Source organism: Equus quagga, chromosome 7 (assembly GCF_021613505.1).
Source record: "Equus quagga isolate Etosha38 chromosome 7, UCLA_HA_Equagga_1.0, whole genome shotgun sequence".
Taxonomy (NCBI): Eukaryota; Metazoa; Chordata; class Mammalia; order Perissodactyla; family Equidae; genus Equus; species Equus quagga.
In genome coordinates this window covers 30,880,261-30,904,839 of record NC_060273.1, presented here as the reverse complement: position 1 = coordinate 30,904,839, position 24,579 = coordinate 30,880,261, and the positions used below count along the sequence as shown (strand labels likewise).

General features: G+C 57.7%; 2 protein-coding genes across 4 annotated transcripts in view; one reads left to right on the top strand and one right to left on the bottom strand.

Annotated features, from left to right (window-relative positions):
- SNX8 (sorting nexin 8) overlaps positions 1-10,974 on the top strand; it is a 42,810-nt gene extending 31,836 nt beyond the window's left edge. For all 3 annotated transcript variants that reach the window (XM_046667276.1, XM_046667277.1, XM_046667275.1), the window contains exons 7-11: positions 109-241; positions 3,991-4,059; positions 5,102-5,251; positions 5,650-5,799; positions 8,220-10,974. In XM_046667276.1, the coding sequence (XP_046523232.1) occupies positions 109-241; positions 3,991-4,059; positions 5,102-5,251; positions 5,650-5,799; positions 8,220-8,330 (613 nt within the window). In that variant the 3' untranslated portion in view covers positions 8,331-10,974. The remainder of the gene's footprint in view (positions 1-108; positions 242-3,990; positions 4,060-5,101; positions 5,252-5,649; positions 5,800-8,219) is intronic.
- A 33-nt stretch (positions 10,975-11,007) lies between these two features.
- Positions 11,008-24,572, bottom strand: NUDT1 (nudix hydrolase 1). Its single transcript, XM_046667278.1, has 4 exons — positions 24,521-24,572; positions 22,827-22,992; positions 12,035-12,180; positions 11,008-11,752 (listed from the first exon to the last, which is right to left on the bottom strand). The coding sequence occupies exons 2-4, from the start codon at positions 22,976-22,978 to the stop codon at positions 11,580-11,582; spliced, it is 471 nt and encodes a 156-aa protein (XP_046523234.1). The 5' UTR covers positions 22,979-22,992; positions 24,521-24,572; the 3' UTR covers positions 11,008-11,579.
- Positions 24,573-24,579: the final 7 nt, after the last annotated feature.

Genomic DNA, 24,579 nt, shown 5'->3' with positions numbered 1-24,579 from the left:
GGAGACGTGTGCAGGTGGCCCTGGGATGACGTGGCGTGCAGGCAGAGGGCGGGGCTGGGCGGGACTGCCCTGCAGCTTCGAGGCCTCGAGTGTCTCCTTCTCCCTCAGTGCTCTAGGGTCTGACACGACCCCGCTGCCCTCCTGGGCCACCCTCAACAGTAGCGCATGGAGCTTCCTCAAGCAGGCGCTGAAGGGCCTGTCCGTTGAATTCGCGCTGCTCGCCGACAAGGCCGCTCAGCAGGTGAGTGGCCCTTCCCCGAGCCTGGCCCCAGGGCTGTTCGTGCCGGGCGCGGGGGCGTCTCCCTCCCGGGAAGGTGGACTTCAAAGTGCTGAGTCTGGAGCGAGCAGACAGCTGTTCTCGGGTCGGAACTGCACGCCCCCATCCGTTCCGGCTGGCTCCCTGTGTGCCACTCATGCTCTTAAGAGGGTTGCTGATGACAAGAGCAGATTGGGTTCTGGTCTCTTGAGAGTTGACTGTGCTGAGATTAGAAGATAGAATCCGCCATTGAAGATGCAATCTTGGACTTCCCAGGATATTTCTGGTGGCCCAGGTAGTTCCCGTTTTGCTGTCCCAGTATTTGGCCACTTGATAACTCGTCAGAACAATGACTAAGCTCCCAGTACCCCGGGAGACCCCCTCCTGTCACACCAGGTACCCTGTTGACCCCGGGAGGTGCTTCTGCTATACGAGCAGCTGCTCTTTCTAGAGCTCCGCACAGACTCTGCTCGTCGTTGGGGATTGATTTGAAGATACGGTGTTTCCCGTCCGACGGGGGAGGCGTCCACTGGGGGCTCTCACGCTAGGACACTGTTACATAATTCTGAGGGCAAGGGTTTGCCGCCCAGTTCCTGGGGAAGTGGTCTTCAGGCTGCCAGTGGATGGTTTTAAATAAGTTAAAAAACGATGCAGTTGTGAAAGCCTTGCACCTGTCTGAGACTTGAAGCTCCTTGGCAGTAAGTCGGATCTGCGACTGTCGAATTGGGGTGGGGGGGGGTGGTTCCAGGCTTGAGGCGGGCGCTCAGGTGCCGGGACGCCTCTCAGTGCTGGAGGGCCTGTGATCTCATTGCTGCTGCGGAAAGTCCTGGGGTTTCTTCCTCTGTGGTCCCGGCCTGCGTTCCCTTTAGAAACTGAGCGTTGGGCGGCATAGGCGTCCCCGGGCTGGCGCTGGGCCCCATCCCTCCCAGGACTGAGAGGTGCCCACGTTTCCGCGGCAGGAGGACCAAGCACGTAGCGTGGGAGGTTTGGCCGGACAGAGAGGGGGCGAGCTCGGCAGCCTGCTCTGCGCTCGGCCAGGGCCCTGTGCTAGGACCTTGCTCAGGCTCCTTTGGTCCCTGGGCCCCTTCCCTGTCGACGAAGCACAAGGCGGGTGGGCAGATCATTCAAAACCTCTTCTTAGCCCGCTGAACGTTTACTCAGAGCTCAGTCCGTGAAACATAAAAGTGAAGCTACTCTGGTCACGGGGACCTCGGCCCTTGGCCCACGGAGCCCCCTCTCCAACAGGTAGCCTCCTGGGGGGGCAGGAAGCCCCGGGGTGTGCAGAGCGCAGGACGGGAGATTCCCAGTCTGTTCTGATTCCGATTTGGATGCTTTGCGTCCGCCTTGGAGAGAGAGGGAGAGCGGGCAGGCTGCTGACGGGTCTGTTTGTGGCTGAAGTTCCTCCCTACGCCGAGATCTTCTGATATCTCATGAATGCTGCTTTGAAATTTAATGTCTGAGAGGGGCCGTTTCCCAAATATTCCTCACTGTCCTTAGTGGTTTTCACGTTGGGGTGAAATTAATACAGTTTTGACATGAAGCTGGATCAGACAGACGACTTGTGAGGACTTCTGTCCAGCACGGCGAGTTCGTTTCACTCTCGCTGCGCAGGTGAAGATGTCTGAGGGCCGTTTTTATGAATCCTGGTTTTATTCTCCCCAGACCTGTAGGAGACCGAGATAACTCTGTCCCAGCAAGACAAGTGAGACTCGAAGTAGGCTGTTGATGCTGTGGTGGCAGGATTTGTGCGTTGGTAAAGGCACACGTGTTGGTGGTTCAGGGCGGTGTGTGGCATCAGACCAGAAACAGGACTTGGTGGCAGACGACACGAGCAGGAAGGACCTGAGTCGCCCCTGCTACTAGGCCAGAGGAGGACCCTCCATCCTCCCACGCCCTCTGCCTAGTAAGGAGGGATCAGGGCGCCTGTCGCCATTTGGCCTTTTCCTCTCTGAGTTTTAAAAACCTGCAACATGCCTGTTATTTTCCTGTAAACTTACTGGCCAGAATCTCGGCCGCGAGTGTGAAATTGAGTGGCCTGGAACCTCTGAGCTCAGCGGGCCTGAGAGTCCCAGGGTTCTGATCCGAGCTGGTGCCAGAGCCTGGGTGGGAGCCCCCTGCTCCCAGCCTCATGCTTGTATCCCCATCCAACGCATCCTTCTCTTCATTGCTTCTGCCTGTACCCTTCCTGCACCAAGTCTGATGTGCAGTTTATGGGATGACCTTTTCACTCTGCCACAGCTGGAGATCTAGAGGTCATAGAAGGGGCTTGGTTTGCCCAAAGAGCTGGTATTGAACCTGGGAGAGTTGCTCAGTAAACACCTTGGAGAGGTGCTCAGCAAACCCTTGGGAGAGGTGCTTGGCAAACGCCTAGGAGAGGTGCTCAGCAAACACTGGGTGAAGTGCTTGGTGAACACCTAGGAGAGGTGCTCAGCAAACACTTGGGAGAGGTGCCTGGCAGACGCCTGGGAGAGGTGGTTGGCAGACACCTGGGTGAAGTGCTTGGTGAACACTGGAAGAGGCGCTCGGTGAATGTTGGTGGCTGAGGGACATGAGCTGTGCCAGAGCCCTTCAGGGCCCACAGCCGTGACCGAAGCCTTAGCAGGGATGTTCCCAGGAAACCACCTCAGCGCTGAGTGTGTCGTTGTGGTGACTGAGGGAGGGGTGGGGGCCGCGCAGGCCTGTGCCTGCCGGTTCCTGGAGCAGGAAGTGGAGAGACCACCAGCTTCTTCCTGTGGCCTTCCCTCGGGCACTCGCCGTCTGCTGAGTGGATGCTCGCTGGCTCCCCGAGGCCGCCTGAGCCCAGGGTTTTGGCGTGGACTCTTCCTGCCCGGGAGTGGCTCTGAGCATCGGTGCTGGTCGGGCCGTGTGCACGATGGCTTGTCTGCGCGTCCTTCCCCATGCTCCTGCTGCTGGGAGCACACGTGGCGGGCCTGGGGCAGTCTGGATCATATTTGTGTCCCTAGGATGCGGTGGTGACTTCACCCCCTCTGTTGTCACCAGGACACCCCATTCTGCTAACAGGGCCGCCCTCCGTGCCACTGTGGCCTCTGTGGTTTGGGAGAGGAGCTGTGGCACCACGCAGCTGTGGGCTTGTCTCCGTCATTGTCACCTCTGTGCAGGATCCAGCAGAGAGTGTGCATCTGGCCCACCCTGCACCTGTGCTCTGTGCCCTTTCTCCTCTTCCGCATCGGCCTGGGCACAGAGGGGTCTTTGTTCTCTTATCTTACCTTGCTCTCCCAGGTGTGGTCCTGCAGCTGCGGACTCTGTCCGCTCGCCCCTCCCCGCCTGTGCTCCTTTCCTCTTTTGTTAAGCTCCCCCTTCCTTCCCAGCCACATCCCTCCTGTTTGTTTCCTTTTCAACACCGCTCACAGCTTCGAATAGAAGCTTGAGGTTTCTGGGGTGCTGGTGGAGCCGCGGAGAGGGTGTTTGAGGCCCCTGGCGCTCCCGGTGTATGTCGGGGAGGCTGTTGGCTTTGGGACCCCGGGAGGACACGGGGTGCTGAACGGCGAGCACGCCTGGGCAGGCGGCCTTGGGACCCGAGGCCTGATCCTCGTCGGGCTGCTGGGTGCAGGTGCTGTGCCTCATGTTTGGGGGGCTGTCGTGGGGAAGGGGCTCTTCCGTGGAGCTGGCTGGTGGTTCCGGGGGCAGAGCCCGCCCAGGCCTGTGCATGGGCCTGCGCTCCCCGGCTGGGTCTCGGGGTGCTGCTCGGCGTGCTAACCCCCCTCGTTTTCCAGGGCAAACAGGAAGAGAATGATGTGGTGGAGAAGTTGAACCTCTTCCTGGATCTGCTGCAGTCCTATAAAGTGAGTCTGGGCTGCTCCCTGGGCGGGGACAGAGCTTCTGAGAAGGATCCTGTGATCTTTCAGGGTGTAACTCCGGGGGATGGGAAAAATGTGGAGAAGCCAGAGTTGCAGAGGGAAGATGGGCCTTATGCTGACTCTCTGATGTTATTTCTCCTCGATGGGCTCTGCGGAGTCTCTGGGCTGTGGTCCCAGCAGGAGTGCAGACAGGCCTCGGGCTTCCCCCGATCTGAGAATGGGGGGTATGTGTGTGTGTGTGTGTGTCAGCTCTCTATAACTATGTGAGGGGCTGGCCTGGCAGAGAAAGAGATGGCCTCTTTGGAGTATCAGTGACCGAATGGATGGCCTGTGAAACCAGACAATCCTTTGTGCTGAGCTCAAGGAGAGAGCTGGCCTGGTGACTTGGGGAATGTTCCAGAAGGGATTTCTCTGTTGAGTGGGATGGTAGCCCAGTGGCCTTGAAAGTCCCAGCCCTGTGGTCCTGCGGCTAGTATTTCCCACTAGATTCTTGACGGGGGTTCTTTTAGGGCCCCAGGGAAATGCCCGTGCATCTTCCTTTTGGAGGCTGCCTGGTCTTCTTGCTGCTGGGGGACACTGGCTGTCTGGACGCTGTGGTCCAGGCCTGGCCCAGCGCCCGGACTGCACGGTTCCCTCCAAGCAGGGCCTGTTGACGTGGGTTTTCTTGTGGTGCTGATTGGCACTGCGACCCCCTCCTGGGTTGCCCCTGGGCCGGCACCCCTGAACTGCTGTTCCGTGAACGCTTTCTGAGCGTGGGGCGCGTGGGGCACGTGGGGCACGTGGGGCACTTGGGGCACGTGGGGCACGTGTGACCCAGTTCTGAAGGGGAAAGCCATCCTTGGAGAAGGCTGCTGACGCGGACGGGGACAGTGCTGCCTTGAGGCCGTGTGCTGGGAGCCCCTGTGCTATCTGTCTCCCAGCCTCCTCCCGGCTCTCCCCTTTCGTGCTTACTCCTGCCAGGCGGGAGGGGGCTCTAGCATCCTTGTAGGCTCTGGGTCCCTTCTGGCTGACGCCTCCCCCCCGCCAGGACCTGTGTGCGCGGCACGAGAAGGGCCTGCTGCACAAGCCCCAGCGGGCCCTGCACTCCTACAGCCTGATGAAGAGGCCGGCGTCAGGCACCGCCGGGCAGACCCGTGAGCCTGAGTCCGTGCAGCAGCTGGAGTCGCGCATCCTGGAGGTAGTGCTGGTGTGCGGGCGGGGGCCGACCTCCTGGGGAGCCTTCCACACCTGGCTGGGCTGGGCCCTGGAGCCGTGCTTCCGGAGAGTCCTTGGTTGGCTTGATGAGATTCTGGGATGTCGATGCCCGTGTGCTGGTGTCACAGGCGTGTGGGGGTGTCGCAGGGGTGGGGAAGCCTCCCCCAGGTGCCCAGAGTGATGCGTGGTCCTCTCTCTTCCCTCGGCACCTTCTGGACCCGGTTGCGATGTGTGGCTTGGCCTTTGCCTTGGGAGTTACACAGAGGCGGGGCTCCGGGCCTGGGCTCAGGAGGACGGCAGTGTGTCAGCCGGGATGCCCCCCCGCCCCCACTGCCCCGCCGTCCGCTGGGCCAGGTGCGAGGGGAGGCGCTTTCTCTGCAGCAGGAGAACGCGATTCAGACGATGGAGCTTCGGAACTACTTCTCGCTGTACTGCCTGCACCAGGAGACGCAGCTGGTCCATGTCTACCTGCCCCTCACCTCCCACATCCTCGGGGCCTTCGTCAACTCGCAGATCCAGGGGCACAAGGAGGTGGGTCTCGCCTGCGCAGACCCTGTCTCGGCCAGCACCTTTCTTTCTGCAGCCGCCCCTCCTGCGAATCTGGCACCCTTTGCCGCCGACCTTGAAGAATTGCGTGGGAGAGTTGGTGGGGTTGGGGCAAGTGCGGGACCTTGACACTTTGCTCTTGTCCGAATCTCCTAGTCGCATGTTGTCCTCGTGATTCTGGTGGGGGGGGGGGGGGGGGTGGGGGGGGGGGGGGGGGGGGGGGACCAAAGGCATTTGTTCTCGTCCGCAGGCCCCTGTGCGGTTGTGGCCGGGGGGTTTGGGGGGGGGGGGGGGGGCTGTGTGTGGTGGGAGGAGCAGAGCGAGACTAAAGGAAGAGTTTCTCCTCTTCTGGAGGAATTGCAGAAGGCGGAGGTAAAGCACGTAGGATCCCTAGGAACTGACAGGCGTGGAGCAGACAGCAGGGAACCCGTGTGAGGAGTTCGGGAGTACCGGAGACAGGATATTTTCCTGGAAACCCCTGGTCAGCTTCCTCCAGATGGTGGCTCCTGAGCCTTTGAGGAGAAACGCTGTGGTTGCCCCGAGACTGCAAGCTGCGGCAGCCCTTGCCTGGCCAGAGTTGCCTGAGCCGTATAACTCCAGCTTATGCGTGTGGCTCTTTGCTCACCCTTCTCAAACAGGGACACGTGTGCCCATCTCACAACAGCCTAGAATGCCGGGGGTCTGGCGGGGGCTGAAGAAGCACTTGAGAAGCGATCCTTGTCCAGTTCCGCGTTTGCTGGCTCTGTGTCGCTCCTGCACCCTCCCGTTTTCTGATACTGTCTGTCCCGGGTTCTTTCGCTGCCTCGTTAGCCCTGGGGTGCATCTGCCGGTGGCCGCCTCCAGCTCCTTGATACACCAAGTGGGGCGCAGGCTCACAACTTCTCCATCCCAGCTCTGTGACTGTTATGAGCTCTTCCGGCCTTGGTTGGGTCATTTAACCTCTGTGGCCCAGTTTCCCGGTCAGAAAAATGGCATAAATACAATCTCCCCACCTTCCAGGACTGGCCTGGGAGATCGGTGGGTAAGGGACCACAGGTAGCCGCTCCGTGCCCGGCTCTGTGGTTGTGAGGGTACACAGCAGGACTACAGACGTCCCTGTCACCAGGGACTACCAGATCCTGGCCGGTCGGCCAGTCAGAGGGAGGGCTTCTCACGCCCTGATGGAGGCCTGTGCAGAGCCCAGGGGTGGGGGGTACAGTCCAGGGTGCTGGCAGTTCTGCGTGGAGGGACTTCTTGTGAGTAGTGCGTAGGATTGACTCGGATCCATAGTTCAGAGAGGACATTGGCAGCGGCTTAGAGGATGGGACAGAGGCTGGAGACTCTCAGTCCAGTCTGGGGCCATTGTGACTGACCAGGTCACTGGCCAGGCCAGACCGTGGTCTAGAAACAGTTGTGCCAGAACCATCTGGAGTGTTTGCTCAGCATGTGGATATGGGACACAGGTCCCACCTCAGACCCACAAACTCAGGATCCCTGGGGGCCAGGACTCGGAATCTGTGCTTTTAGCAGGGACACCGGGTGACTCTGAGATGAGAGGTCCCTAGGGGACGCTGGGTGAGTCTGAGATGAGAGGTCCCTAGGGGACGCTGGGTGAGTCTGGGATGAGAGGTCCCTAGGGGACACCGGTTGAGCCTGGGATGAGAGGTCCCTAGGGGACGCTGGGTAAGTCTGGGATGAGAGGTCCCTAGGGGACGCTGGGTGAGTCTGGGATGAGAGATCCCTAGGGGACTCTGGGTGAGCCTGTGTTCCACCTGGGTCAGGCCTTGTGACCCCGATCCTAGCTTTCTCTGTTGTAGTTGACCGGCTAGTCCCCAGTGTCACAGTGCCTAGACTATACTCGCTTCATCTGCACGTTCCCAGGGAGACACCCTGCTTTCCTGCTGTCACATGAGCCACTGTCAGCTTCCCTGCTGCGCGGGCTGTGGCGGCCGTTCCTCAGCCCGGACCCGGCGTGCTTGGCGAGCGCCGGCGGCTTGTCTTACTCCTCTCCTCCGTGTGCCGTTTGTTTTGTGTTTATTTGGTGGCCGTTGTGTTGGGGTGTGCCCTGCTGAGCCGGAAGGCCGGCCCTTGTCGAGCTGTTAGAATGTGCTGGAAGTGACCCAGCAAGGTTTCTTAAAATGCCGCGTCGAGCAGTGCCCCTTGGGTGCTGAGCACAGGGGCGGAGGGGCTGGCCGGCCGTCACCTCTGGTTTGGGGAGCACTCCTTACTGGGCCTCGTCCGTGGAGGAAGGGGCCGCGATGCAGGGAAGGGCAGCTTAGGGGGTTGCGACACACGGGCCTGGTGGTGGCCGTGGCGGCCTGTCCCCTCCTGCCCTAGGATGGCTGTCCTGAGGCCCCTCGTTGGCGTGCGTTAGGGCGAGGGCCTGGTGCCGGCCTCTCACCCTGTCTTGCTCCCTCCTCCTGCAGATGAGCAAGGTGTGGAACGACCTGAAGCCCAAGCTGAGCTGCCTCTTCGCTGGACCGAACAGCACCCTGACGCCGCCAAGGTCCCCGCAGGATGGCGTGTCTCCTCACTAGAGCCAAGGACCGGGCCGCAGCTCCCAGCGCCTCACTAAAACTTCTTTCCAAACTTGTGTCCCCGTTTAATTCCCCAGACGGCGCTGCCCCACTCCCGGGGCCCCGGTGGCGCGCTGATGCCTCTGTAGCAGAAGAGCTGACGTCCGGGCCGGGTGGGGCCGGGCTCCCCTCCCCTCGTGGGGGCAGGGCCGGGCGCAGGCCCTGAGCCTCTGAGCGTCCGCGGAAGCCGAGCTGCTCCGGCCCCTCTGCCGCCTCCCTGCCCCCACCCCTGCGCCCGTCCGAGAAGTATTAAGATCCCCTGGGATGGTTTTCTCCCAACGCCCAGAGGGCAGTGCAGCAGGGAGCGTCCCAGCCAACAGGTGGTGTACAGGGGACCCCTATGTGCTCAGGCACTCGGGAGGGCTCTGGATTCCTGAGTGGGGAGGGAGGCTGAGACCCATGAGGGCAGGAGTCTCCTGCAGCTGGCCTGCCGCCGTTGGACCTGACAGGTGACTGGTCAGTGAGAGAGCAGATGGCCCGGGGCGCTGTGGGTGCACAGGAGCGGGCAGCGGGAATGGGGAGGGAAGGCAGTGACCTGTCTCCGGGGGATTGCTCCAGCGAGTGCCCTGGGGCCCCAGTCTGGGCCTGGCCTCCAGGGCCGAATGTCCCGCATGCTTGCACACGTGCACACACTGTGCCCATCGTGTGCCCGGTGCTCGGAACTGCTCTGTTCTCTTCTCTCACAGACACCCCCTTTTTGCAGACCATGAGCGTTGAGAGGAGGGGTGGGCGGGGGGTGTTGTTCCAGCTGGGGCTCTGGAGGAGCACTGCTGTGGTCAGCCCAGCTTAAACTGACCTCACTTCTTGGGGCGACTAGAACCCTCCTGCCCAACCTACCCCCTACACGTGCAGACCTGGCGCCTGCTCCGAGGGGGCCGGCCATTCCTGGAGGGTCTGACCTCGGCCTTAAATGCCTTAAATGCAGCACGGAGCCTTCCTCTGAGGTCTGGAACCCTCGGGCTTTCTTGAGCTCACTGCTCACATTGGCTGGGAGCTGGTTGGAGGAGGCTGAACCGGCACCATAGGATTTCTGAGATTCCTGCCTCCCGGGAATATGAGCTGACTAGAGCGGGTTTTCTCTGGGTCTGCCGTGGGAGCCTTCTGCCCCCGTGTCCACACACAGCCTGCAGGACTGGAAACGGGGGCAGAGGCTCCAGGGTCACTCGGTTCACAGCAGACAGGCGGGCTTCCCTGCTGGGCTGACACCTGTCACAGTCCAGGGGAAAATGTCCCTTAGGGCTGGCCACACACTGGGCTCACTCCGCATGTGGGTTCTGCTGGTGCCAGCAAGGCAGCCGTGGGGGTGCCCCACCGCAGCCCACATGTGCCTTCCTGGCCACACAAGGAGCAGGCAGTGTCCCCGCGGAGCTGATGACCCTGGGCTGTCTGGATCCCTTGTCGCCTCCGGGCTGCTTGCTTCTTGATCTCCCTCTGCTGAAGAGAACCGCTGAGCAGATCCTGGCCCCCGGGGCTGCTCCCCTCCGCTACTGGGTACAACTGAGCCGGAAAGCGTGACCACCAGGCCTCTTCTGTCTTGTCCTGCGGTGGCCACTGCTCACCTGCCTGGGGCCTGTCTGTGCATGGTGAGGGATGAGTGACCACAGGACAGAGGACAGGCGGGAAGAGACCCCAGCCAGGCCCTGCACATGGTGGGGGTGGGGGCCATCACGGGGATTGCCTCCAGGGCAGGACAGGGCATCCTTGCACGGGTCACCAGGGGGACTTCTAGCACCAAAGACTTCAGACGTCCTTTTCTGACAGGAGCTGTGCTCAGGACTCCACGCTCCTGGAGCGTCTCCTGCGGTGGAGACTGGGGGCGGGTCCTCGGCTGGAGCCCTGGCCCCGTTTTTGGGAGGCTCATCTGGAGGCCTGCCTTGTAGGCCGCGCCCTCCCACCCCAGGTGCTGCAGCGAGGCCAAGGGGAGGGAAGAGACTTGCTGGGGCGGGCTTCTCGGGAGCGGCGGAGGGAAGCTCAGTCCCCTGTGCCAAGTGGCTGGGGACAGCAGAGGCCGCCTTTGCACAGAGCTTCCCTCGGCCCAAGCCTGGGCTGCGGTGGATTCCCTGGTTGGGGGCCCAGCACTTTGTGCTCAGCTCTGTCCTGGGGAGGGCGAGGAGGGGCCACACCAAGGTCAGGGTGTCCCTGCGCCTCTGCGCCCTTCCTGCTGCCGGAGCTGTCCTTGCTGCCCGGGAGAGCCCGCGTACCGCCAGAGCTGGCGAAAGGCCACCTGGTTACATTATCCCCGTGGGAGCCGTTCCTGTGGTTCCGAGAAATCCCTGTTCTGCATGGAAGGCTGGAGCCTCAGCCTGGCCCCTGGGAGAGTGCCTCTGGATCAGGTCCTTCCAGCCCGACCCGCTTGTTCGGTGCTAACTACGGACACGGTCTAGTCATCGGCCGCAGACGCTGAGTAGGAAGGGGAGACGTGAGCTGGGAGGTGTCAGGGGCCGAGGGGGCCTCTGGCCTGACTGCGGTCGGAGCGGTTCTGTGTCCGAGGCCTGCCTTTTGCTTGGCGCGGGGCGGTTGTACGTATGAAGCACTTTACGAGGCTGCAGGTGTCAACTGCTACCACACCCGGTAAACTGGAGTTGTTTACAAATGATCTGCATTCCGAGATTCTCATCAATAAACTTACACGAACAGCTATTATTAAACGTATTTATAAGAGCTGGGTGACGTCGTGAGTTTTCTGTGAGTGGTGACTCCCCCTTCCTGGTGGTGACAAATTGGGACAAGAAGGGCCCCGTGCTCTTGGGCTAAGGGAGGGTGACTAGCCTATGACACATTAGGTCTGGGTGTCAGCTCTGGGCCCCGACCGTGCCTCAGTTTCCCCTTTAAGGGTGGTGGTGAGAGAGGACACACCTAGCCCCACCCTGTGGTCCCAACAGGAGCCTGTGGCACTGAGGAAATCACTGCCCGCCCTCTCCCACCAGCTGTCCCCTCACCCCAAGGCCTGTCTCCTCTCCCATCTGTGTCTTGTGGCGCGGGGCACAGGCCAGCACATCTGGTGGCTTCCTGACGCCAGGACTGGGCCGGCTGTGGTGGGGCTGGGTGAAGAATGTTGAAAAGGTAAAAGACATTTATTTCCCTTCCCAGCCAGCCGTGTTCCAAATAGAATACCTCCACCCTGGCTCGGGGCCGGGGGCCGGGGCCCGGGACAGTGCGGCTGCCGAGAAGCTGTTCTCTGGGCCCGGAGGGGCGGCCGCGGTTCCGCCCCTACGCTGTGTCCACCTCGCGCAGCGTGTGCTCCAGGATGGTGTTGTGACCCCGGAACTTGAAGTACCCATGGAATTTCTTCTTCTGAAGCAGCAGGGGAAACCAGTATCTGTCATCAGGCCACATGTCCTCGAAGGGGATCTGGTCCAGCTGGAACCACTGAGGGCGCATTTCTGTAGCGGGAGAGAAGGGAGGGCCCCAACGTCCAACCCAGATTTAACTGGACCCCTGGCAAGGCACGAACCGAGCAAGGCTGTGTGAGGAGCTCGACACACTTTGGATTTAATCCTCGCGACCGTGTCTCTCTTTTTACGCGCCCGGAAGAAGGCTCCGTTGGTGCTGTGCGTTGCAGCACCTGCCTCTTGGCAATGCAGGGTGGGGAGCAGGCTGCCGGGGCCGGCTCCTCTCCTGGCTGTCCCCTCGCCTGCTGTGAAGGGACGGGCCCTGAGACTCACCATCACTCTCCACGGGTGTCCCCCGGACGCTGTCTGTGCGGAAGATGTGCACGTCCATGAGCTCAGGGTCACCCGCGAACTCAAACACGATCTGGCCCACCTTGTGCAGCGCGTCCACGGTCAGACCGCTCTCCTCCTGCAGCTCCCTGCGGGCCGGGAGACGGATGGAAAGAAAGCGGCAGTTAAAGCAAGGTGCCCGCGTCCACGCAGAACTCGAGAATGGCAGTGGGAGGATGGAGGAGCAGAGCATCTGTGCACGTGCGCCGAAGGGGCCCAGGGAGCCGCGAGTGGGATGCGCGGGCGGGAAACCCGTAGCGTCTCGTGGAATGCACGGCGAGCTCCCAGCCTGGCGGAACTGTGGAGTCGCCTGGGACCTTTGTAAACACTCCGATTTTGTTCAGAGGTTCTAGGGAGGGGTCAAGATTGTGACGAGCGCTGGTTCTTCCTAGTTCAGCGCCCTCTGTAGCACGTGGCAGCCCAGGCCTGGACCGGCTCAGCTGCTTGGGGGCCTCATGGGAGGCCGGTGGTGGAGCTGGGAACCCCCAGCCCGTCCTCAGCTCCTGCTCTCTCCCAGCACGTCTGCGGCAGGGCCCAGGCCCTGAACGGAAACCTTCCTGCCCAAAGAATCGTCCTTCCTCACCACAAGCAGAACCACGATGCCCCCAGAACATTCTAATGCTGTCGCCTATTTACAGACGTTTCCTGCAGACAATCCAGGAGGTGCCCGGGGACTCCTCACTCAGAAAGAGCCCTTGTCTCCATCTCAGTGTTCTTCCTTTGGCTCTTTCTCCTTTGTACATCCCTTTAAAAATTGCAAGCGGCCAGCCCAGTGGCACAGCAATTAAGTTCGCACATTCTACTTTGGCGGCCCGGGGTTTGCCGGTTCGGATCCCGGGTGTGGACATGGCACCGCTTGTCAAGCCATGCTGTGGCAGGCGTCCTACATATAAAGTAGAGGAAGATGGGCATGGATGTTAGCTCAGGGCCAGTCTTCTTCAGCAAAAAAAGAGAAGAGGATTGGCGGCAGATGTTAGCTCAGGGCTAATCTTCCTCAAAAAAAAAAAATTGCAAGCACATCACACACTGTACCTTCACTTTTCATGCAACAGTGGGGCAACATCCTACACAAGGAATTCAACCAGCTTCTCAACCGTCGTGCATTAGAGAATAAAAACTGTCAACGTGCTCGTGTCGATCCCCCGTGACGAGCATCTCTGTACATGCCCCGCACCACTGACTTCTCACCCTGGCTGACAGCTCAGCGTGGGCTCTCACTCCACCCTTGTTCAGTCACTCAGCAAACGCTTTCTGGAAGCTGTGCTGTGCTCGGGACTCTGGGGACCCCCAGAGCTGCTGCAGCCGTGAAGCTCAGAGTCTGCTGCTCCCTGTAGAGATTCACACTTCCCCCCGCCCCGTCTTTACTTCTCCGTCTACAAGAATGTTCTAATTACGTCTGATTACTTATAGTTGCAGGTGTAAAGTTTTTAGCTTTGATTTCCAGGTGAAGTGAGGACACAGCGCATCGTTACTTCCTGTGCCTGGGCCCAGGGCTTGGGGAAACCAGCGTGTTCGTTCACGCACACCCCGGCTGGAAGGGCGACGTTTAAACAGATGCTGTCCTCAGCCTGGGGCTGACTGGCTCCCTGTGAGGCCTGGACAGGAGCCGCGGCCACCTGCTGCCATTTCAGATGCAGGCCCGGGTGAGTTGTTTTTTTCTTTTGAGGAAGATTAGCCCTGAGCTAACATCTGCCACCAATCCTCCCTTTTTTACTGAGGAAGACTGGCCCTGAGCTAACTCTGTGCCCATCTTCCTCTACTTTATATGTGGGATGTCTGCCACAGCATGGCTTGACAAGTGGTGCGTAGGTCCACACCCGGAATCCGGAGTGGTGAACCCCGGGCCACTGAAGTGGAACGTGTGCACTTAACCACTGTGCCACCGGCCAGCCCCCCGCAGTGATGTTTTGAAAGCTGGGATTTACTTGTTGAGATGGTTAATTAAAATTAGACTTGACCTAGAAAACAAATGTGTGTTTTCACTCAGGGGGTGCCAATGGCTCCCCACTTAAATGTAACAGAAGAGCCTAGTGGGGCCTCACCTGGGCTCTGGCAGTGGCTGGTGGGTCTCATTTTAAAAACTGCACCTCCCGATTTAATGTTCTGACTAATTTTGGTTCCTCTCCCCTAGCACACGGCAGCGTGTGAGATATCAGCATCTCCCGGGTGTCAGAGCTGAATCTCCATTTCACGGGCTGGGCTAATGAGACAGCGGAGATGACACTGTTACAGTTTTGCTAACGTGTCTGACTGCATCTCTGTGATGCTCATTTCCCAGACGGCAGATGGAGAACGGGATGAGTAACAAGTTGCACAAACTCCGAGCAGCCAAGTGCCATGGGGGCGTGGGCGGCGGGCGCGAGGGGCCTGTGGCATGGCTCGGGATGCACCTCAGTTATCCTCTCCTGCACTGCCTTCCAGGGTTCTCTGAACACAGCGCTCTGCATCCTCACTGCTTTGGGGACCGTCAGGGATACTGGCCAGAACGATGAGCACATGCCACACACCCAAAGCCCAAACCTGACTCTCTGAGGGACCCGAGGTCCCCAAGTTCCTGGAACCCCCCCCCCCGAAGAATGCATCATCCTTGATGCTCAGATGGCTCCCCCCGCAGGGGCATCGGGCAGAGGAGGGGAGACCCACCCGCACACAGCTGCCCTGCACCTGCAGGTGAGCGAGGAGGGTGTGTTATCCTGGCTCTGGATCTGGGGCCCACTTTGGGACCCGAATGTGTAGAAGGGCAGTGCAGTGGATAAAGTGTGCACCAGACGCACACCCAGCGCCACTGCAACTCACGTGCACGTCAGAGGCTGGGGCAGCCAGGGCCTGGGGCCCGGGGAGCGGCTCCGTGTGTGTGCACGTGAGGAAGCCGGGGCAGCCCTAGCTGGGGCCGATGCCGAGCTGTCCTCAAGGCAAGTGAGGCCCTTTTTGCTGCTGGAGTCTCTGGGTCCTGGGACCCATCTCAGCTAGCTCCTCACGTGTATCAGAATGTGCCACTGGGCCTGCCCTTCTCACTCCCCGGGGCAGGGGCACAACAGTCTTTGTCAGATGGTGTCCTGACCCTTGGCTCCGTCCTACACACTTGACACTCTGGGCTCCTGGGAGGAGGAGACGGGGGTCCTGGAGAGAGCTCCTTGGAGCTGGCTGAAGGCCCTGGGAGGCAGCGTGGTGCCACGTGGTCACCGAGGCTGACCGGTCTAAATCAGGCGGTCAGCATGGCCAGGGGTGCTGGACTTCCCAGTCCCAGTAAGGCCTGTCCTTGCCTTCATGCAGAGCTGGCCCTCTGCTCTTGGCTCCTGAGCGTGGCAACCTATGCCATGTGGCCACGGGGAGGATGTTCTCCAGGGGGAGTGTGCTGCTGGCAGGGGCAGGGTACACCCTTGTGGGCACCCGGCCTCGCCCAGGAGCTCACGGCAGTCAGGAGGAAGCGCCCTCCATTGCCCTGCCTGCTGGACGAGGCCTCCGAAGCGCAAAGAACTGTGAGCGTCTAAGAGGCTACGGAGACCTTCATAGCAAAGCTGGGAGTAAGGCTGAACGACGAAAGGAAGTCACCGATTTGACGATGGTTCCGTGACCTGGGTGAGGTCAGGACAGAGGCACAATGTTGTGGGCACGGGGCTGCTGCTCCACCGGCCTCTGGCTATCCACCGGGCATCTAGAGGGCAGACTCCCAGGGCCAGCGCAGTGTCAGTCAGTTCTGCCGAGCTGATTCATTTATCCACGTATCCATCCAGCCACGTCATGCCTACAGAAGGCAGGCCTGCCCTGTGCGGGCGCTGGAGAACGAAACCGACATTACGGTTCTACGTGACATATGTCCTGTGTTTATGACAGTGGTGACACTACAGCACAGTGGGGGACATGGTCTTTCCAATAAATGATGCCGTGTCAGCTGCATATCTATATGGAAAAATAGGAATCTTGAACTTCTGCCATACATCATACACAAAACTCAGTGCCAGATGGATTAAAGATCTAACACTTCTAAAAGTTTTAGAAAAAAGCAGGAGACTATCTTCTTAAGTTTGGGATAGGCAAAGAGTTTTTAAAGGATGTGGAAAATGGTAACCATAAAGGAAAAAGTTGTATGTGGGATTACATCAAATGATAAACTTGTGTTTATTGAAATATCATTAAGAGTCAAAAGACAAGCCCCAGAGAAGATATTTGCAGTACGTATGTTTGACAACTCAAGTCTAAAACGTATAAGGAGACTTCTGGGTTCTGCTTCCGCAGGTAAGGAGCTTGGAAGTCACCCCTCCATCCTACAGCAAGTAAAAAGCTGAAGTGACCAAACAGTCAAGGACTCTTCTTGGGTCTACGAGAGGGGATGCAGACTCCTGCCCCCACAATTAGAGAGACGGGCGCATGCAGAGTCCCGGCTGCCCGGCACAGACTCGTGAGTGGAAGCCACTGCCGGGGCAGGAAAGCTGAACGGTAACTGAGGAGTCACTGCAGGCTCAGCGTGGCCCCGTCTGAGAGTTACACACTCCAGGGGGCCTCACTCACTGGGGGCATGGGGGCCACAATATCGTGAGATTCATTTCCAGGAGCTCGACCAGGTTCCCACAGTAAATATGGAGAAAAATCCCCCCATGCTTCCTGCAGGGGGAGGGGAAGGAACCACTTAGAAATCCCCCAGAGCCCTCTGTTCATCACGAGGGGCCCCAGGGGCAACTAGTGAGCCAGAGCCTAAGTGACCTGCCAGATGGGAAACACCCAGGTCCAGCTAGCTGTAGCGACCCTGTCCCACCTAATGGGGGCGTGTGGGGAGGAGGAACCTAAGACACTCTTGTGAAGGTCACGGTCCAGAGGCACAGGCCACGGAAACCCCGAGACCGGATCACAGGACTATAAACGCTTCCTTCCCCCACACTCGCCCCCACAGCACGACAGGCCTGTTGATGGCAGTTCCTCGTGCCCGGTGCATCGTGTCTGGCTGTGAAGAACAAATTACAAGGCACACCAAAAGGCAAAAAAACACCGTTTGAAGAGAGAGAACAAGCACCCGGCATGGCAGGGACGTGGAATTACCAGACCGGGAATTTAAACAACTATGATGAATATGCTCAGGGCTCTAAGGGGAAAGTAGACCGCATGCAAGAAGAGACGGTCAGTGTGAGCAGGGAGAGGGGAATCCTAAGAAAGACCCAAAAAGAAATGCAGGAGATGAAGAATGTCACAGAAACAAAGAATGCCTTTGACGGGCTCATGAGCAGACTGGACACGGCCAAGGAAAGAGTCTCTGAGCTGGAGGACGTGCCAACAGAATGCCTGAAAACGGGAAAGCAGAGAGAACAGAGACCGAAAAAACGCAGAAGAGAATGCAAAGGACTGTGGGAAACTACAAAAGGCACAACATGTGTTTAATGGGAATTCCAGAAGAAGAGAGAGAAACAGAAGAAACATGAGACTCAGTAACAACTGAGAATTTCCCCCAAATTAATGTCAGACTCCAAACCACAGATCCAGGAAGCTCACAGAACACCACGTGGGATAAACACCCAAACACCCACACCTAGGCATATTATCTTCAAACTACGGAAAATCAAAGATAACGAAAAAATCCAGAAAGAAGCCAGAGGAAGGAACACGTTGCCTACAGGAGAACAAAGCACCGTGTCCAGCTTCTCCTCGGAAACCACGCGAGCAAGAAGAGGGTAGAGTGAAATATGGCAAGAGTCGAGAGAGAAAAACTACCAACTAGAATTCTGTACGCTGTGAAATTATCCTGCAAGAGGGAAGGAGAAATAAAGACTTTCTCAGACAAACAGAAGTCAAGGGAATTTGTTGCCAGTAGACCTGCCCTGCAAGAAACGTTAAAGACATTCTTTAGAGAGAAGGAAAACATATAGGTCAGAAACTTGGATCTGCATAAAGAAAGGAAGGGCATCCGAGATGGAACAAGTGAAGATGACATAAAGCTTTTTTCTTATTCTTAATTGATCCAACAGATAACAGTTTATTCAAAATACTCATAGCAACAATGTGTTCAATTATGGGCGCTTATGTCTGTGCCTCACATATAAATGCTCGTGGGCACTGAGGGTAAGTGAGATGAGTGACAGCAATGACACAAGTGGCGAGAGGGAGAATCAGGACGATTTTGTTATTATGAGGTACTCACACTACCGTGAAGTGTTATTTGAAACCGGATTTGGATCAGCTGTAAATGGATATTGCAAACTCTAGGGCAACCACTAAAAAAAGTGAAAAAGGAAAACTTATATGTTAAGAAAGGAGAGAAAATGGCATCACATAAAATGCTCAATCAAAGGGCTGGCCCGGTGGCCGAGTGGTTAAGTTCGGCCGCTCCACTTCGGTGGCCTGGGTTCAGTGCCCAAGTGTAGACCTATACCACTTGTCGGTGGCCATTCTGTGGTGGCGTCCCACATACAAAATACAGGAAGACTGGCACAGATGTTAGCTCAGGGACAATCTTCCTCAAGCAAAAAGAGGAACATTGGCAATGGATGTTAGCTCAGGGCAAATCTTCCTCAGCAAAAAAGAGAGGAAAAAAAAAGAGCTTAATGAAAACCATAGAAGGCAGAAAAATTGTGGAAGACAAAAATAGGAACAAAGAAGAAGGGCAACAAATGGGAAACAGTAATGGATATGGTGGGTACTAACCAGCTATGTCATTAATCCCTGTGAACATCAAGGATCTAAATGCACCAATTAAAACACAGAGCTCATCAGAGAGGATGAAAAAACAGGGCCAGCCCTGGTGGTCTGGCGGTGAAGTTCAGCATGCTCTCCTTTGGCAGTCTGGGTTTGGTTCCCGGGCATGGACCTACACCACTCGTCTGTCAGCGGCCATGATGTGGTGGTGGCTCACACACAAAAAGAGCAAGATTGGCAGCAGATGTTGGCTCAGGGCACATCTTCCTCAGCAAAAAAATAAAACAAAACAGACCCAACTTTATGTTTTCTACAAGAAACCCACTTTAAATAGACACCTGTGGATTAATAATAAATGGATGGAGGAAGATACACCATGCTGACACTAATCAAAAGAAAGCAGGAGCAGCTATGTTAATCTCAGACAGAACTGACTACAAAACAACAACAGTTACCAAGGATTAAGAGAGCATCACATCACGATAAAGGGGTCAGTTTTCCAAGAAGACACAACAATCCTTAACCTGTATGTGCCTGACAACAGAGCACCAAACCCTGTGAGGCAGAAACGACCAGAACTGCAAGGAGAGACAGACGAACCCACTGTCATTGTCGGAGACCTCGACACCCAGAACTGGACAGATGCACCAGGCAGAAAATCAGAGAGGACAGAGTGAAAGGTACAGGGAACTACAAATCGATATGAAAAAGACAGGCAACCCGATTACAAAACTGTGCAAAAGACTTGAGCAGACACGTCACAAAAAAGGATATCCGAGTGGCCACAGACGCTGAGCAGGTGTGCAACTTCAGCAGTCAGCAGGGCGAATGGATGAAACCCTCACTGAGGTGTCATCACACTGACCAGAGTGGCTAATGACAAAGGCAGAAAATACCAAGGGTTGCCGAGGATTTGGAGGAAGCAGGACCCACACCTCTGGTGGGAGCTCAGCTTGGCACAGCTACTTCGGAAAACTGTCGGGCAGCATCTACTAAGGCCGAGCACCTCTAATGCTCCTCCCGGGGAAATACCCAGCAGCAAGGAGTTCACACGGGCTCCAAAGACCGTACAGGGCTGTCAGCAGAACCGCTCGCAGCTCCAAACCAGAAACGACCCAAATGCTGTCCACGGAAAGGACAGGCTGCAGCGTATTCACAACCGGAATACTAGACAGCAGTGAGGACTAATGGACTGCTGCTTCCTGGAGGCATAATGCTGGGAAAAAGCCAGACGCAAAGGGTCATCCCACAGGATTCCACTTATGTGCTATTTTGAACAGGCCCAAATGATCAACTGGGACAGAAATCAGGGTGTAGGGTGACCTTTGGAGGGCAGGTCCCCACCCATTTCCATCTCTTGAGCCACGGGCTGGTCATACAGACGGACCTGTGTCCTAAAAATTCCCTGATGAAGATTTGTGCACGTTCCTATATGCATGCGCTATTTCAACACCAACTTGACGTATAAAATGTCTTCAGTCCTGGTCTCACGGAGCGCTTCTGGGGCAAAACAGATGGGAAGGGAATAATTAAATACGATTAGAAAGGGTCAGAGTGCTGTGGAGGAAATGGATACACAGCAACGCAGGACGAGATTTATTGGGAATAGCTGGGTGGGGGGCACCTTCTTACAGGGTCAGCCAGGCGAGGAGCCAGGAAAAGTGGGGTGTCCGAGGGGCAGAAAGACTGTGGGGAGAGGGGCGGGGATGGGAAGGAGGGGCGAGGCCAGACCGTGGGGGGCTCAGTGGATGACACAGGACATTGGACTAAGTGCGATGGGAGCTAGGAAAGGGTTTAAAGTGTGAGAGAGTGAGAGAGACAGAGAGACCCAGACGTGGTTGCAGGAAGGTCAGCCCGCAGGCGGTCAGGTGGAGAATGGACCCGGGAGGGAAGGGAGGGGCAGGAGACCAGGCAGGACGCTCCCACCTGTGCAGGTGAGAGGGGTAATCTGGACGCAGCAGTGCAGGGAGCCTTGGGATAGACATGACCTGCCTCCTGCTCTGTCCTGCAGGTTCCTCCCCCAGCTCAGACCCCGTCTGAGGGAAGGCCACTGTCCTACTCAGCACCGAGGGTCAGAGTCATGGTTTCTTAGTCTGTGTCGCGTTGAAGAAATGAAGCATATTGAGAGGGCGGGAAGGAAAGCTCCTTATACCGTGAGACAGTTCGTAAGGAACTGTCATCAGGGCTGCCTCGGGGGTCTCAAGTCTGCTTGTCAGCAGCACAGCTGACGTGAAGCCACTGGGGGCTCCTCGTGCCTCGCCCTCAGCCCACCCTGCCTCCCCCGGCTGCCCTCTGGCCACACCACACCCCTCTGCGCTCCTGTGAGTACCGGGATCCCACCTTCCACCTGGTCCTCCGACCAAACTCAGGTCCTTCGGGAGTTCTCCCTCGTGCCCAGTTGTCTGCCCTCCGTCTCTATGCTGGATGCCCCAGACCACGGGCTGTCCACTAGACCCGCTCTCTACACACAGCCCCCCGAGCCCCGCAGCCAGAGCAGGTGGGGGCCCGGCAGGGGCTGGGACTCGCGTCTCTGTGTCCCGACACTGAGCAGTGCTTAGGCGGTGGGTGCTGCTAAATCAGTGACTGGATGAATGTTCTTGGGAGGACACAGACCTTCAGACAGTGGCAGAGCAGACCTCTGGCGCCCCCTTGTTTCTGTCCGTTTTCCCTGCTGTTTCTTCTGCACCCTGCCCACCCCAGCGCTGAGTCTCGTCAGACTAGGTCTCCGCCCAGCCGTGTCCTCTCAGTGCACCTGCCAAAATGAACGAGCAGACGCCTCCGTGTGGCAGCAGCCCCCGGGACCCAGGCCTAGGAGGGCAGGTGCACACAGGAATACCACCTGCAGGGCTTTTTAAATGGGGGGGCTGTGACCCAGTCTTGCACCCTGAGGTCGACTTAGTGGACCATGATGAGCAATTAAAAAAATTGTAGGGGCCGGCTCCGTGGCTGAGTGGTTGAGTTCGCGCGCCCTGCTGCGGTGGCCCAGGGTTCGGATCCTGGGCGCAGACATGGCACCGCTCGTCAGGCCACGTTGAAGCGGCATCCCACATCCCACAACTAGAAGGACCTGCAACTAAGATATACAACCATGTGCTGGGGGTGGGGTGGGGTGGGGTGGGGTGGGGTGGGGGGGGTGGGGGGGGTTCCGGGGATAAAAGCAGAAAAAAAAAAAGATTGGCAACAGTTGTTAGCCCACGTGCCAATCTTTGGGGAAAAAAAGAAGAAGATTGGCAACAGTTGTTAGCCCAGGTGCCAATCTTTAAAAAAAAAATTACATTGGAGCATGCTTTCATGTAGTAAGGGCACTGCTATATCAAAGTATAAACATTTCTTACTGTGGGTTGTGATTTAAATTTAAAAAACCCCATAAGTTGAAAGCCGCTGGGCTGCAGCATTGGCAGCTTCCGTCCTTTCCAGAAACCTCGGTAGTATGCATTTGGGGGTTTGTTCCCCTCTCGGGGGAAGGTGGCCTTCAGGTTGCCAACCTTTTTCAGAGTAAGAACAAGATCAACAGGAGCTGAGGTTTGTGTAGCTTTGTGATGTTTACATACACACTCTCATTTTATCCACACAAGCCTGTGAAGAGGGGCAAAGAAGGTTGAAGTCTGGAGGGCTGTGTGATCTTGGGCACACTGCTCAACCTCTCTGGGTTTCGGTACCTTCCCATGTGACGCTGGTTGTGTTGAGGATTAACTGAGACTGTGTGTGCAAAAGGTTTCTGATAGAAACGCTCACCATCAGCTCCCCTGAACAAACGAAGAGACCAAGTGACCGACCGGGCTCTGAGCTAGAAAGAGGAAGCCACGTGCACAGCAGCTTCCCAGATCCGTCCTCACCTGCAGTGCAACAGCTCACGTGTACTCAGCACTTAGCACGTGCCAGGCACTCTTCCTAGTCCTTTATATTCATTTTCTCATTTAATCTCCACAACAATCCTAAGCAGCAGCTCCTGCTATTATTCCCATTTTGCAGATGAAGAAACTGAGGCTCAAGGGCTAAGTACATGCCTCAGGTGACATGGCTCTAAGTGGTGACATCAGTAGTCTGGCTCTACGGCTGGAATCCTTACCGCCTGCAGAAGCTGGTTCTGGGGTCAGGCCTACCCCTCCCTCACCTTTTGGCTCCGTCCTCGATGGTCTCTCCTTCTTGAACTTTGCCCCCGAAGCCGTTCCACCGGCCGACCCCGAAGCCTCTTTTCTTCATGCCCAGGAGAACTCGCTGAGGCTCCAGCACCAGGACCAGGGTGTAGAGCCTGGAGACGCCCATGGTCCCCTTGGGTTCTGTGAGGAAGGCAAGAGGGCTGGGTCAGCTTGACGGTCGTGGATGGCAGCATGTGTACTGCCGTGGCCGGGGGCCAGCGGGAGTGGAAACATGCATCGGAAGGCAGGGAGGGGAAGCTTGGTGGTCATTTCCCGGCTCTGCCATGTGTGGCTTGCCTGATGCAGGTGGAAGCCTGCCACTGAACAAATGATCTTCTGGGGTAAAAAAGAGGCCTGGCCCTTGGAACCCAGTGGGATCAGTGCCCAGGCCCTTCAGTCCTCAGGGCTGATGCAGGAGGTCAGGCGACGGCCACAGCTCCCTTTCCCCACTCCTTGGCACAGGGCTGTTCTGCAGCAGTGGGAGGGCAGTCCAGCCTCTGTGCCCAGCTGGCACCAGGATAACCATGCAGTTTATCCAGCGGTTGTGGAACCAGGCTTTTGGCCTGGCCTTGTCGTTAATGGGGCCTTCTTCTGGCTTCCTGGGATCTGGCTTCTTCCTCTCTGCAGTAGGAGATCTCCAGATTCCCAAGAAATGCTCCCGACAGTGGAGAGTCCACCCAGCCAGGCCTGGCTGGTCCTCCATCCTGTGCCAGGAGTTCATGCTCTGCTCACAACCATTGCTGCTCTGGGACCTGGCACTCAGAGAGGGCACTGGATCCACAAGGGCCCCTCTTGCTCGAATGGGTGTGCATGGTCCAGAGAAAGACCCTGAGGGTGACATCTGGGTTGCTGCTGGAGAACCAGGACCAAGGTCTCTGTGGCTCTATCCCTATCCTGGCCTGGGGCCCACTGCACATAAGTCTCCTGCTCTGGGGACCGCATCAGAATGACACAGGATTCAGGACCAGGATCCTCCTGGGAAGCTATGGTATCTGAGAACAGGCACCGACAGCTGAATCCTGGTGGTGGGGGGAGTGAGTTTCTGATGCTGAGGCTTTCTTTCGGCCTACACACTCTGTCCTGACGATGACCTGCTCACACCCAAAGCCCTGGCTTCCTAAGTCAACGGTGATGGTGATAAAGATGGATCGTGGGTTGTCAGCTATCACTTACTAAGCACTGACCATGAACTTCTTTCTAAAAGATTATCCCATATAATAGACCCAACAACTCTATCTACTAAGATTTGCTTAAGGCTAAGACAAGCAGCCAGAGTAGGCGGCTTGGCACTACAGTTAGACGGGTCCTCAGAAAGGCCATCTAACGTCAGTGGCTGGGAGGCTGGCAATGGGGCTGGGCAGCCCCACTTGTTAGCCACGTGGCCTTTGAGTCCAGTGGTCTGTAAACTGAGGCCGTCACCAGGGTTGAAAGAGACAATATCCTCAGATATTGCTGCTGACAAGCAGACTTGTAAACGCGGGTTCCCTGGCCGCCCCTCCCAGGGGCCTGGCTCCCCAGGCCCCCACCCCAGTCCTTGGTCCGTCCCCTGCGGCCTCTGCTCACCTGCCCCGCAGCCCCAGCCCGCTGCCCGGCCCCCCGCTCTCTTGGCCCCGCTCCCTCGCTGCCCCCTCATCCGGCCCGCCCCCTGCTCCTCGGCTCCAGGGCTCACCTGGCCGGCCGCCCGCTCCGTTCCGCGCGCGCCGTCCGAACCGGCGCGCCGCTTCCGGG

What these genes read in the sequence shown, in the direction of transcription:
- NUDT1 (XM_046667278.1), bottom strand. Translation starts at nt 22,978, where the DNA reads ATGGGCGTCTCCAGGCTCTACACCCTGGTCCTGGTGCTGGAGCCTCAG. An exon ending in ATCGAGGACGGAGCCAAAAG is followed by an intron (nt 12,181 to 22,826) that starts GTGAGGGAGGGG and finishes CCCGGCCCGCAG; the next exon opens with GGAGCTGCAGGAGGAGAGCG. An exon ending in GACACCCGTGGAGAGTGATG is followed by an intron (nt 11,753 to 12,034) that starts GTGAGTCTCAGG and finishes CTCCCGCTACAG; the next exon opens with AAATGCGCCCTCAGTGGTTC.